General features: G+C 50.6%; 1 protein-coding gene across 1 annotated transcript in view; it reads left to right on the top strand.

Moving 5' to 3' along the window:
* Positions 1–10,553, top strand: part of ARHGAP40 (Rho GTPase activating protein 40) — a 39,225-nt gene extending 28,672 nt beyond the window's left edge. The window contains exons 10-15 of the mRNA XM_036245385.1: positions 245–327; positions 3,369–3,575; positions 6,741–6,881; positions 7,637–7,806; positions 9,211–9,266; positions 10,301–10,553. Coding sequence (XP_036101278.1) covers positions 245–327; positions 3,369–3,575; positions 6,741–6,881; positions 7,637–7,806; positions 9,211–9,266; positions 10,301–10,392 — 749 coding nt within the window. The 3' untranslated portion in view covers positions 10,393–10,553. The remainder of the gene's footprint in view (positions 1–244; positions 328–3,368; positions 3,576–6,740; positions 6,882–7,636; positions 7,807–9,210; positions 9,267–10,300) is intronic.
* The last annotated feature ends 4,333 nt before the right edge of the window (positions 10,554–14,886 follow it).

The following is a 14,886-nucleotide window of genomic DNA, read 5'->3' as shown; positions in this document are numbered from 1 at the left end:
CCGCATGTCTGGTGTGTGTATGTGTACGTGTGTGTGTGTGTGCATGCACACGTGTGTGTTACTTTTTATTCACACTTATAGCGAGTGAGCCTCATGACCGCCCAGGAAACAGTTCCAGGCCTTATAAAAAGGGCATCCTGGCTGACCCTGGCGTTGCAGTTCTGGAATGGGCCTCCAGACGAAGGGCCAGAGCATGTCTGAGCCGCCCTGAGAGACCTGAGACGAGTCTGCCCTCTTCCCTCAGACATTCCGGACCTGAGGCAGCGGCTGCAGGCCCTTCACCTGCTCATCCTGATCCTCCCAGAACCCAACAGGAATGCCTTGAAGGTGAAAGTTACTTCCGGCTGCCTCCACACTGTCATCTCAGCCCACAGCCACTAATGGCTCCATCCATCCATCCATCCATCCATCCATCCATCCATCATCCATCCATCATCCATCCATCCATCCATCCATCCATCCATCATCCATCCATCTATCATCCATCCATCCATCCATCATCCATCCATCTATCATCCATCCATCATCCATCCATCCATCCATCCATCCATCCATCATCCATCCATCATCCATCCATCTATCATCCATCCATCCATTATCCATCCATCCATCCATCATCCATCCATCTATCATCCATCCATCCATCCATCATCCATCCATCATCCATCCATCCATCCATCATTCATCCATCTATCATCCATCCATCTATCATCCATCCATCCATTATCCATCCATCCATCCATCATCCATCCATCTATCATCCATCCATCCATCCATCATCCATCCATCTATCATCCATCCATCATCCATCCATCCATCCATCCATCCATCCATCCATCATCCATCCATCATCCATCCATCTATCATCCATCCATCCATTATCCATCCATCCATCCATCATCCATCCATCTATCATCCATCCATCCATCCATCATCCATCCATCTATCATCCATCCATCATCCATCCATCCATCCATCCATCCATCCATCCATCATCCATCCATCATCCATCCATCTATCATCCATCCATCCATTATCCATCCATCCATCCATCATCCATCCATCTATCATCCATCCATCCATCCATCATCCATCCATCATCCATCCATCCATCCATCATTCATCCATCTATCATCCATCCATCATCCATCCATCCATCCATCCATCCATCCATCCATCCATCCATCATCCATCCATCTATCATCCATCCATCCATTATCCATCCATCCATCCATCATCCATCCATCCATCATCCATCCATCCATTCCTCCATTCATTCATTCAATAGCTCTGTCAGGGGCTGGGAGGCCAACAGTGACAACCAACAGTGATGGCCACGTCTTTCCTGAGGCTTTTTCCCTAAAGAGAACAGATGAGGCCTGAAAGGACATGACAGTTACTAGAGTGTGTACTGCCCAACATCATTGTCAGATCTATCAGGGAGAAGGCTCTGTGTCCAAATAATATGGCTGCACACTGAGTTAGTGAAATAAAGTTAGGCTCATCCCTTCCTACAGGACTTCTCAGAGCCTTGAATGCTGAGGCTTTGTGTATCTCCAGGTGAGATGAGAGTGTGTAGCAGTTTCCTGAGTCAGTTGTCCAGGGACCCCCTTTGTTATGGAAAGCATAGCATGGCACTGGGGTTCTGTGGGGCACCCGCTTGGGAAATGCTCTCTTAGGGAACTCCCACTGTGTATTATGGCAGTGGGTGCTCAGAACTGGGAGCTGGGGCTGGGTACAGCCCTGGCTTAGCTCCCAGCATCCTCCTGGCTGTCCTTGGGTCAAATCCAGATGTACCCACTAGGGCGAGGCTGAAGAGGCCCCGGGGCCACTGGAACCCTTGCCTGCCTTGGACACAGGAGGCCCCGAGGGAGTGATCTTCACTCCTTGTGCCTCAGCTTTGTTGAAGAGGCAGCCTCTTTGAACTTCTGTCTGCTTTTCAGTAAACTGAAGATAGTAATAGCATCTGTGTGATTGTTTGGGGGAATACAGGAGTGAATACACAAGGAATCATAGAGTAGAAGATGTGGTACTTAGCAACTGCTCAATATATGCTCACCCGTCCTCCCTCCCTCCCTCCCTCCCTCCCTTCTTCCCACCTTCCCTCCCTCCCTCCCTCTCTCCCTTCCTTCCTTCCTTTCTTTTATCCATCTTTTCTTCCTTTCATCCATCCTCATCCACAACCCATCCATCCATCCATCCATCCATCCATCCATCCATCCATCTCTCCATCCTTCTATCCCTTCCTCCTTACTGGCTATGTGGCCTTGGCACATTCTCCAAGCCACAATTTCCTTCTCTGTGTAATGGGTACAAATGGTAGAACCTACTTTATAGAATTGTGAAAATTAAATGAGATGATAAATGTGTGTAAGGTGCTAACTAAGGGGCCAGGAGCACAAGGAATACTTAGTAAATGGCAGCTATTACCACCTTCCCCCTCCCTTCCCACTGTCTCTGCTTCCCTGTTCTTTCCCTTATATTTGGGGTGGATTCAGACTCCCCAGATCCAGAAAAAGGAGCTGTCTTAGGCTCACCAGGAAAAGACCCACTTCCCAGAGCTATGGCTTTCTCCTACCTGAAAGTTGGAGTCGCTCCCGGATGTCTCATTAGCCTCTGAGGGGGCAGGGAAGGGGAAACGTCTTGGTCATATTTTGCAGAGCAGGAAACAGATACAGAGAAGTCATGGGGTGGGCTAATGGCAAAGCTGGAGCTGAAACCCCTACTCCAGCCCCTGGCTCCTTCCAGGGTATCACGGGGAAGGTGGGGGTACAACAGGGTGTCATGGGAAGGTGGGGGTACAACAGGGTGTCACGGGGAAGGTGAGGGTACCACAGGGTGTCACGGGGAAGGTGGGGGTACCACAGGGTGTCACGGGGAAGGTGGGGGTACCACAGGGTGTCACGGGGAAGGTGGGGGTACAACAGGGTGTCACGGGGAAGGTGGGGGTGCAGCAGGGTGTCACGGGGAAGGTGGGGGTGCAGCAGGGTGTCATGGGAAGGTGGGGGTACAACAGGGTATTACAAGGAAGGTGGGGGTGCCACAGGGTATCACAGGGAAGGTGGGGGTACAGCAGGGTGTCACGGGGAAGGTGGGGGTGCAGCAGGGTGTCACGGGGAAGATGGGGTACAGCAGGGTGTCATGGGAAGGTGGGGGTGCAGCAGGGTGTCATGGGAAGGTGGGGTGCAGCAGGGTGTCACGGGAAGGTGGGGTGCAGCAGGGTGTCATGGGAAGGTGGGGTGCAGCAGGGTGTCACGGGAAGGTGGGGTGCAGCAGGGTGTCATGGGAAGGTGGGGTGCAGCAGGGTGTCACGGGAAGGTGGGGTGCCAGGCGCTAAGATCTGAGGAAGGCCCTGTGCTCCTTCCCAGGCGCTCCTGGAGTTCCTCAGGAAGGTGGTGGCCCGGGAGCAGAACAACAAGATGACGCTGTGGAATGTTTCCACAGTAATGGCCCCTAATCTCTTCCTGCACCGAGGGCAGCCCCCCAAACTCCCCAAGGGCAAGGAGAAGCAGCTGGCAGAGGGGGCAGCCGAGGTGGTGCAGATGATGGTGCACTACCAGGATCTGCTCTGGGTGGTGAGTGCTCTGGGAGACGGTGATGGAGGGAAGGTTGCCCGTCTGGAAGGCGGGCACGGGGCCCCTTTTCTCCTCGGGGTACAGCGGCCCTGCTGCCCCTGCCATCCGTGATTCTGGGCACTGTTCTTTCTAATCCTTAGCTGTGTCTCTTCTGGGACCCTTGTTGGCTCCTATGTATGGTCAGTATCTTCTTTTTCCCTGGACTTAGTGTCCAAAAGGTGTTCACACCTCTCAGCCAGCCCACTGCCATCTGGTCTACCCCAGGTTAAGGGTGTTCCCTGACATCCCACAAATAATTCCTTCACTACAAAACTTTAATGATGTTGAAAAAGCTGCCCTTACCTACCCCCACACCCCCACCACCACAGGCTTAGGGACACAGGAACTGCCTAAGACAGAGGCTGAGCCCGATAACTAATACACCCCTGCCCCCATGAGCTTTGCCCTGAGTAACAATCCAAAGCAAGGGCAAGGGGCAAGAGTAGGGAGAGACCCTCAGTGGTGTGGGCAGCAAGGCCTGCTGACAGTTGAGGATGGAGCAGAAACACTAACACCTGAGACTCCCGTGGGTACAAGGTAGCACTGCCCAGCACTGCTGCTCAGGCCGCTTCACTCAGGAATGTGTAGCCTCTTCCTTCCATCTGTCCCTTCATCCTTCCACTTGGTCACCACCCATCTACCTGCATACTCGCTCACCCACCCACCAACCCATCCATCTATCCACCCATCCACTCACTCACTCACTCACTCACTCACCCACCAACCCATCCATCCATCCATCCATCCATCCATCCATCCATCCATCCATCCATCCACCCACCAACCCATCCATCTATCCACCCACCCAACCATCCATCCACCCACCCAAACATCCATCCATCCATCCATCCATCCACCCACCCACCTACCCACCAATTGATCTATCTATCCATCCACTTCCTTTTTTTCTCTTCCTCCTTTCCTTTCTTCCTTTCTTTGTTCCATCCTTCCCGCCATCCATGAAGTCATTAAGATAGCTTTTTACTCCAGAAACTAGAAAGCAAAGCTCTCTGACTCTTCCCAGTTTCTCCCACGTCACGCCCAGACACTCCTTTGTGTTCTAAACACGCCAACTGCCATATGGTTCTGCACACTCATCCTACACGTCACACCTCTGAGATTTACTTATGCAGTTCACTCTGCCTGGAATTCACTTACTTTTTTATTTTATTTTATTTTTTTCCCATTTTGTTGTTGTTGTTGTTGTTCAGATAGAGTCTCTCTGGACTGCCGGCCGACGCGCTAACCGCTGAGCCAAACTGGCCAGGGCCACTTACTTTTTTAGAAAGAGTGGAAGCCTGGTACCCTCTGCTTCTTTTTTATTTTTTACTTTATTTATTTATTTTCCTTTTTATTGAATTTATTGGGGTGATACTGGTTAACAATATTATACAGGTTTCAGGTGCACAATTCCACAACACATCATCTGTACTGTGTTCACCACCCCAAGTCAAGTCTCCTTCCATCACCATTTATCCCTCTATACCCTCTTCTACCTCCCCACCCCTCCCCTCGGCAATCACCACACTGTTATCTGTGGCCATGAATTTTTTCTTTTTTTGCTCAATCCCTCCACCCTCCCAAACCCTCTAACCCACCCCACCCCCAACAGCTGTCAGTCTGCTCTCTACCTATGAATCTGTCTCTGTTTTGCTTGTTAGTTCATTTTGTTCATTAGATTCCACATATGAGTAAAGCCATGTGGTACTTGTCTTTCTCAGACTGGCTTATTTTACTTAGCATAATGCTCTCCAGGTCCATCCATGCTGTTACAAAGGGTGAGATTTCCATCTTTTTTATGGCTGAGTAGTATCCCATTGTGTAAATGCACCACAGCTTTTTTATCCATTCATCTACTAATTTGCTTCCAAATCTTGGCTATTATAAATAATGTTGCAATGAACATAGGGGTGCATATATTCTTTCAAATTAATGTTTTGGATTTCTTCTTATAAATTCCCAGAAGTGGAATCACTGGGTCATAAGGCAGTTCCATTTTTAATTTTTTGACATAATTCCATATAGCTGCACCAATCTGCATTCCCACCAATAGTACACAAGGATTCTCTTTTCTCCTCATCCTTGCCAACACTTGTTGTTTATTGATTCATTGATGGTAGCCATCCTGACAGGTGTGAGGTGATATCTCATTATGGTTTTAATTTGCATCTCTCTGATGATTAGTAACACTAAACATTTTTTCATATGTCTATGTCCATCTGTTTGTCCTTTGGAGAAGTGTCTATTTAGGTCCTTTACCCATTTTTCAATTGGGTTGTTTATTTTTTTGGTGTTGGCCCTCTGCTTATTGTTCAAGACCAGCCCTCCGCCCGCAGGTCTGTGCCACGCCCCTAGGACTGCCTTCTGGGTGCTCTGTCGGCTCTCTCAGGCCATGTGGCTACTAAAACGCATTTGACTGTAACACTTTTTATTGAAGGGAGTTTTAAAAATTTTAGAAATGCCTACATGCCTTCTTGTAAAAGCGTCAGGCAACATAGGTGTAGACACAGAGAATTGAAGAATTCCTCGTCATTCTTCGGCCATTGTATCATCGTGTTCAGGTGTCACACAGTCAGTAAGCAGAGTGGCCAGAATGGAACTGGGTCTGGCAGACCCCAGAGTACATGCTCCTTGTTACCAGGGTCCATGGAGCCGGGTTTCTCCTGACTCCCTCCCTCTGCGGGCTTCTGATTGGAGAGAATGGTGTGGGTTGATCTGGGGGGGTCTCTGTCGGAAGTTGCCAATGCAGGGCTGGCTGGGGGTTCTCCAAGCGTTAGCCCACTCCAGGTATGTTTGGGGCACAACCCTGCCTGAATGTGCCACTGAGCAGCCATGCCTCAACATGCCACAACAGGTGGAGGACCCTCCAGCCTCTGCCTGGGAGTTCCTTGTCCACGAAACCTGAGGGTGGGCTCTCTGAGTCCCCTGCTCCATGGCCCTCTGTAGGGGCTAACTGGCCCCTCTCTTCCTGCCAAACTAGTGCTTCAGCCCCAAGTTCAACAAATATGTATTGACAAGTCCCATGTTGGGTGCTGGGACAAGGAAGAGCCACAGTGACTCTGGGGGACTCTGCCTCTCACCCGGGCAGCCCCGTGCCTCTGCTAAGACTTGATTCTTTCTGGCCAGGTCTCCTCTTTCTTGGTCGCCCAGATACGAAAACTGAACGACAGCAGTGGCCGGCGCCCCCAGCTCTGCGACACGGGCCTCAGGACCTGGCTGCGAAGGATACACGCAGACAGGGACAAGGCGGGGGATGGCCCCGAGCCGGTGAGTGCCCACCCACATCCTACCCCCAGGCGGATGGAGGAAGAGGCGCGGGAGGGCACCTAGCACCTCCGCATCCTCCAGGTACTCGCTACCCATTGGTCAGGGACGCGCTGCCGATTGCAGTCACCAGGGGGCGCGCCGGCCCCACCACAGTGAGCGAGGAGCAGGTGTTTCAGAAACAAGGGAGATGGCTGGGCTGAGGACGGGGGAAACTGGCGCAGTGCGGGGTCTTCATTTTTACGCATTCCCTTATGTGCGTGACCGAGGGCTGGGAGAGTGGGGGTTGTTTTGTGGGGTGTGGGGTGATTGGGACCAGGAAGGGGTAATAGAAGGGAAGGGCCTTCCAAGAACGTTGAATGTTTCTGGGAGGAGTCCTGAACAAGGTTCCTTGTTAGAGTCCCAAACAGAGCAATTGACCAGTATCTCGTTGTGCGTGGGTGATGGGAATTTATATAAAACTATGTGCATGTGTTCGTAGGTGCATTTCATGCACTTCTGCTGTGTGCACCCGAATGAACGCATGTGCATGCATGTTTCTATGCCTGTGTTTGTGCATGCACACTGAGGGGGCATTACGCATGTATGACATGCATGATCAAGTATGATCTGTGCACAAGCAGCTTATGTGTATGTGTGCATCTTTTATTTTTTAGCGTATTTGTGTAAGTGCACATGTATGCATATTTATGTGCACACATTTGAATTCCAGGCATGCATGTGTGTGCCCATGCATATGCAGCTATCTCTCTCTGCAGACTCCCAAAGTGGCGAAGATCCAGGTGACCTGGCTTATCAAAGACACCCTGGAGGTGCCCCTGACCCCCAGCACCACAGTGGCTCATGTCCTCAGGCAGTTCACAGTGCACCTCAGCCCTGGTTTACAGGGTCAAGAGGGCAATGAGGACAAGGACATCCTCCTCCCACGGTAAGGGGTACCTCCTCAAGACAGCAGCCTCTTTCCTGCGGGAAGCAGGTCCAAGGAGGGGTCAGCACCTCAGAGCTGATGGTCATCAAGTCCAGAGTCCCACAGGCTGTTGGCCTTTCCCTTTCTGGGATGGTCAGAACTGGGTTCTCCAACCTTCTTAGAGAGCTTCTTGGCTTCAAATAATAATAATGATAATAGCATTCTCTTATTCAGTTTAACAGGTATATAATGAATGCCTGCTATAGACCAGGTCTCATATGGAATGCTAGAATCACAATGAAAAGAACAGATTGGGGCCCTGGACTTACAAACTTATAGCCCTGTGGAAGAGACAGACATGAGTCAAATAGCCAAAAGTCAATATCAAGTTACAAACTGTATTCAGTTTTATAAGAAATATAAGGAACAATGTGAATGTAAAACAAGGCACCTGGTGTAGTCTGGGGAATGAGGTAAGACTTCTAGGCACAGACTACTGCATGTGCAAAGGTCCTGAGGCAGTGTGGCCAAAATGCTGAAAGGGGATCAGAGGGGCTGATATGTAACTGTCATTCCAGGATGCAAAGAACAACTTGAGCTCTCAGATACCTTTTTTTTTTTTTTTTATCCTCACCGGAGGACATTTTTGCATTTATCTTCAGATAGAGTGGGAGGGAGAGAGAGAGAGAGAAACATCGACGTGAAAGGGACACATTGAATGGTTGCCACCCGCATGACCCAACTAGGGCGCCAGGGACAAACTGCAACTGAGGTACGTGCCCTTAGCAGGAACCGAACCCGGGTCTCTCTGGACTGCAGGCCAATGCTCTAACCACTGAGCCAAACCGGCTGGGGCTCAGGTACCTTTTTAATGGAGTTGGCAGGAAAGACTCTTGGATGGTCATCCATTAGCAAGTGTCTAGTCCAGTTCCTCCTTGTACAGATAGGAATACTAAGGCCCAGAGAGGGGAAGGATCTTGCCCAGGTCCACAAGGCAAATTGGGAACAGATTGTGGAATTGAATTCATATGTCAATTATATACTTATAACTATAATTATCACACATAATCATACAATATCCACAATTCATTTTGACTCAATTTGCCCCTCACAGCAGGCTCCTGTACCCACATGTCATCCCCCGTCCTGCCACTCCCATAGCTTCCATTCTGATGCCCAGCAGGTAGGGACCTTGCCTTGTGGTGGGGGACTCATGACTGGCTCTCCCCGAGTGCCACCCACCACCTCTTCCATGTCTCCAGGCACTGGGATTTTTTGTGGCTCCGGCTTTCTCAGGAGGGTCCTTATGTCTCATCTCCCAGCTGGGACCACAGCCTAGTGAGGACAGCCCCTTCCAGGCTGGGGTCTGTAAGCAGTCATTGCTCCGGTAGCCTTGTTGGTGATTTTCTCCTCTCTGTCTTGCAGCAGCAGGTTGAGGAACTCAGCCGACATTGTCCTCTATGAAGTTGGAGGGAATATCGGTAAGTTCCTGGTGGGGGGTGGGTCTGAGCCCAGCTCCCTGGAGCTCTCTGACCTGGAGGGCTCACTGGGTTCCTCGGGGGGGGGGGGGAGTCCACCTTAGGCTGAGCCTTCCCCTCAGGCCTCTGTCTCCCATGAAATCAGGGGGAACCTGGCTGTGAGGGTAAAGGTCAGCCTTGGCCGAGCTCAGGATTCCATCTTGGAGTCTGGAGTATGGCCTGGAGTGGCCTCAGACATGGAGAGGGCAGAATTTTTGCTTAGCATGATGGTTGTCAGTACCACCCGTGAAAGTGAGGCCTCTGGGCCACCCTAGCGGAAGTGGACCTGCTCCGGGCCCATGGCCAGGGATTCTGCAAACACATGTCTGAGAGGCTTTGTGGGAACCGAGGATGGACAGCTGTCCTCGCTGCAATCTCTAGAATGGCGCGTCTCAAACTTTAGCCGTGCATCAGAATCACCTGGAGGCTAAGACACAGGTGGCTTGGCCCTGAGACTGCATTTCTAACAAGTTCCCAGGAGCTTCTGAGGCTGCTGGTGCAGGTACCGCCTGCTGAGAGCCACTGGCCAGGGAGCGGAGGCTAAGACAAGCTTTGGGAGTAGTAATGCATTGAGAGGATGCTCTTTGGAAGAGTCTTGCAAGGGCGAGGAGGAGAAGGCGTGAAGTCTAGCCTTGGCCACAAGGGGGTCTGGAGCGCAAGTGTATCAGCGAGGTTCCCCTTAGAGGCAGGGAGGATAGTCTTCCTACCTTTGTATCAGTCAGTCATTGGCTGTGGGCTGCCCTGAGGGCGGGGCCATAACCCCCCACCCCCTCCACCCCCACTCTTCCCCACCCTACCCACCACCCTGGGATGTGACATGAGCGGAGGTCAATTTTCCTGAGCTAGAGGTAGGTGTGAGATACAGCAGCCAAGGGGGGCAGGGGGTAGGGAGTGGGGGGAATGGAGGCGGGGCGCTAGCCAGGTGAGGGGCTCTGGGCAGGCCAGCAGCATCTTCCACAAACTCCACCCTCAACCTCCTTGTCCCCTGCTTCCCATAGGTGAACATTGCCTGGACCCAGATGCCTACCTCTTAGATCTGTACCGTGCCAATCCCTATGGCGAGTGGGTCATTAAACAGAGCCCCACCTAAGCCCTGGACTGTAAGGAGCAGCCCTGGGTGCCACACGCCCGCCCCTGTGTGGGGGTAGCCCGCGTGGGAGCACAGCTGCTTAAGGGGAAGGTCTAGCTCTTCCTCCTGTCTTCTCTATGATGCCCCTCAGGGCCTGGAAGGACTCTGGCTGGGCTGCTCCTCCCAGCAGAACCCTCATCCCTTGCCCTCCCCACCCCCCCACCCCCACCCCCCACCCCCGCCATGTATGACCACACCGCTTGAGGGAAGGATTTTTGTCTGTGATTTCCAGCCTCGAGGAGAATCAAACATGCCGCACCTCTGTCCAGAGGCAGTTATTTTTTTTTTCCAGGAAAAAACATACTTTCAAGTAGCCTTACAGTGAATAGTGAGCCAGCGTTGGAGACAAGCCAGGAGAGCTCTGTGGCCTTGGGCCAACCCCTTGCCCTCTCTGAGCCCCCTTGAAAGTTGAAGGGGGTTGGGCCTCAGGAGGCCCCAGAGTTGGGGGAACTAATACTATGGCCATGAACAACCCCCAGAGAACTGGAAAGAGGAAAAACCTCCCTTCACAGCTCCAAAGTGTTTTCAATGTTGCTTTGTACAATATTGTCATTTTGTAATAATATTTAAATGCTGTTTGAACATTAAAGGCACAAGTTAAATGTCACTTTTAGTTTGATCAGGTTTTTTGTCCACAGCCCAGCTCTCAGTGGGAGTTGTTCTTGCAGTGAGTTAACATGGGTCTTGGGGATGACGTGGTCTGGCCACACCTTGAACCTGCAGGCACCTGGAGGGGCTGGAGAGAGAATTCAAAAAGGGGAGGGATGGAGTCATGACAACAGTTACTGAAGTGGGGGGTCACTGCAGGGACAGCTTCTCTGAGATCCTGTCTCCACCCCTCTCATCTCTTCGGGTCCCAGGTCTCCCCCTCCTTCCCCTCGGGGCAAGTGAAGCCTCCTTCATTCATTCGTTCAACAGTGGATTTATTAAGCCCTTAATGTATGCCAAGAGCTTCACAAGCTTAGTTTTCACAATAGTCCAGTGTCTCTGCTGTTTCCCCAGAAGAAGAGATAACGATGAAAGTGCAAAGAGTGATTCCCAGGAAATACAAGGGTGGGGAGGTGAGATCGGGAAGGGGAGGCGGCCCGTAGGAGTTTGCATCCTCCAGGGAGTCACCGCTGTGGGCACCCAGAGCTTCATTTTGCGGGAGAACTCTGAGAAACAGTGTAGAAGATATTTATCAGCGTTACTCCCACCCAAAGGGCAAGGGAGCTGGGGTATCTATTCATCAACTCCTGTGAGCCGTTGGTTGAGGGCCCCTCCCAAGGAGGGCAGGCATGTGTCCCCTGGCACTGCCGGAGAAGGCCCTCGGGCAAAGAGATACAGAGGCTGGCCGTCAGGAGTTGGCTGCTGTACACTGAAATGGTAAGTGCTGAAGGGGTCTTGGTGGTGCATTGATAGAACCTGCTTGTAAGGTGATGACAATGGTGGTGGTGATGCTGATGCTGATGGTGATGATGATGATGATATATGGTGATATTGATGACAGTGATGAGGATGGTGACCATGGTGATGCTGATGATGCCAAGAGCTTTACAAATTTAAACCTCACAATAATCCAGTATCTTGGTTTGGGTGATGACGTGATGGTGGCAGCAAACAGTCACTAAGCACTTACCACGTGCCAGGTACTTTACATATATTAAGTCCTTTATTTTATTTTATTTATTTATTTTTATCCTCACCAGAGGACATTTTTCCATTTTTTGTTCAGACAGAGTGGGAGGGAGGGAGAGGAAGAGAGAGAGAGAGAGAAACATCAATATGAAAGGGACACATCGAGTGGCTGCCACCCGCACGACCAACCAGGGCCGGGGACAAACTGCAACCGAGGTACATGCCCTTAGCGGGAACCGAACCCGGGTCTCTCTAGACCGCAGGTCGACGTTCCAACCGCTGAGCCAAACCGGCCAGGGCTGTATTGAGGCCTTTAATCCGCACAACCTTGAGACACGTTATCATTACCACCTACCAGGGGAGGAAAACAGGCTCAGAAAGTGAATATCACTTGGCCACATGGCTAATTGGTGACAGGATTCAGTTCCCAGGCGGGTTAGTCTGGTGTCAACATCAAAGTTCTCAAACTGTTTGCCTTACATATCCACACTTAACATCATTTTGGTGATCGTCAGTCTCCCTCTCTCTCTCCCCACCTCCCACAATGCAAACACCCTCAGACCAGAAAAAAGGCATTTCCCTTAATCAAGAAAACCTAGTAAGGAGGGATTGACGTTAATCCTGGAACTGCCTGGAAGAGCATTTGGGACTTCTGGCAGGTGAAGAGCCCTGGAGTAGCCCCAGGAGCCCCATCCAGAGCTCAGACAGAATGAAGCACTAGTTTGGTTAAGTACTAGCCCCCATCCTACGAGGTAGGCGTTACCATGATTCCTTTTTACTTGTGGAGGAACTGGAGTCCAGAGTGGTTAAACCATGTGTGTGAAGTCAGAGAGCGGGAAGGTTGGATGCTTGATTCCAAATCCAGTGCTCTCTCAGCCACTCCAGGAAAGCCTGGAGCAGGAGCAGGACCCGGAAGGTGCTGGTGAGAAAGGATGGTCAAGGATGGAAGGAGGGAGATTGGGTAGATCATTCAAGTGGGGAAAATCCTGTGGGGAACCACAGGATTCAGCCGGAGTTACTGCTCCTGTTCCCCAATTCCTTCCTACTCACTACAATCCACCTACAAGTTCTGGAGGACCTCCCTCCAAAATATGTTGCAATCTCCCCTCTTCTCCTTTGCTTCTACTACCATCCTAATCTAAGCCACTATCATCTTGATGTCTTTGATGATGGTGATAGTGATCACGATGGTTGTGGTGGTGGTGGTGGTGATGGTGATAGTGATTATGATGGTTGTGGTGATGGTTGTATGATGGTGACAATGGTGATAGTGATCATGATGGTTGTGGTGGTGGTGATGGTGACAATGGTGATAGTGATCATAATGGTTGTGATGGTAGCAGTGATGGTGACAATGGTGATAGTGATCATGATGGTTGTGGTGGTGGTGGTGATGGTGACAATGGTGATAGTGATCATGATGGTTGTGATGGTATCAGTGATGGTGACAATGGTGATAGTGATCATGATGGTTGTGGTGGTGATGGTGGTGACAATGGTGATAGTGATCATGATGGTGCTGGTGATGGTGGTGATGGTGCAAAGTTTCAATGTCTTCAATGTCTTTTTGTATTCCTCTCTCCCTTCTTGCCCTCCTATCTGTCCTCTGTATAATGGCCCTTTAAAAACAAAAATTCAGCTCTGGCCGGTTGCTAAGTGGTTAGAGCATTGACCCACGGACAGAAAGTCCCGGGTTTGGTTCCTGCTAAGGGCATGTACCTCAGTTGCAATTTGTCCCCAGCCCCGGTTGGGGTCATGTGGATGACAACCACTCGATGTTTCTCTCTCACGTCGATGTTTCTCTCTCTCCCTCCCACTCTATCTGAAGATAAATGCAAAAATGTCCCTGGGTGAGGATAAAAAAAAAATTATAAATAACAATAAAAATCAAAATTCAATCCTACAGAAAACCTTCCAGAGGGATCCCATACAACTTAAAATAGTGTCCCAGCTCCTTACCCTGACCTATGAGGCCCATTTAATGTCTGATACCATTTCACTCACACTACCTCTCACTTTGCAGAGCTTGTCTCACAAACCTTTCAATTTCTCAGACACACCAAGCTCATTTCTACTTCTGAAATCTTGCACCTGCTGGTCTCTCTGCCTAGAACACTCTTCCCCCAGCTACTCCCACGGCCAGCTCCTTTCACCCCCAGGTCTCAGCTCAGATGGCCCTTCCCTCAAAAGGCCTTCTCTGACCATCCCATTGGAAGTCGTGTTCTCCTCTCTCTCTGTAATTAATTTAATTTCTTATAATTACCCGAAATTATCTTATTTAATTAGTTTTTTTTTATCACCTGTCTCTCCAACTAGAAGGTAGACCCCTAAGACAGAGACCTTGCAAGTTTTTGCTCACATTCGTGGATATGGCAGCACATAGTATGTGCTCAATAAAAATCCGTCGGATGAGTGAATGAATTAACGAATCCCTCTCTGCCCCTCCGTTTCCTCCAGAAACTGTTGCCCTCACGACCTGACTTGGTTTGATGTGTGAAAATGAGGAAATGCTCCTGAAGCACCCATAGCAGGTGCTCATTCAATGTTGTCATTATTATTATTAACAAGAGCCAGGCAACCTAAAATGGTGACTAATGATATGATCTGCCCCACGGTTCCCAGCACCTGTGCTGGTCCCCTTGCACACCTCACTGCGTTGCTTACAGGGCTGGCATGCCAAGGAGCTGTGTGGTTGGAGGGACAATCCTTTAACCTTGGCAGGGGGAGGGGCAGGTGCCCTGGTGGGCGCCGGGAGCCCAGGCCTGGCTGTGCTAACTTTGCACTCAGAGAGGGTCGTCAGCTATCAGCGAAGGACCCAGTTTAATCACATGTCAGTGT

Source organism: Molossus molossus, unplaced genomic scaffold, assembly GCF_014108415.1.
Source record: "Molossus molossus isolate mMolMol1 unplaced genomic scaffold, mMolMol1.p scaffold_m16_p_6, whole genome shotgun sequence".
NCBI lineage: Eukaryota > Metazoa > Chordata > Mammalia > Chiroptera > Molossidae > Molossus > Molossus molossus.
The sequence above is the reverse complement of the archived record's forward strand: the minus strand, read 5'-3'. Positions and strand labels throughout refer to the sequence as shown.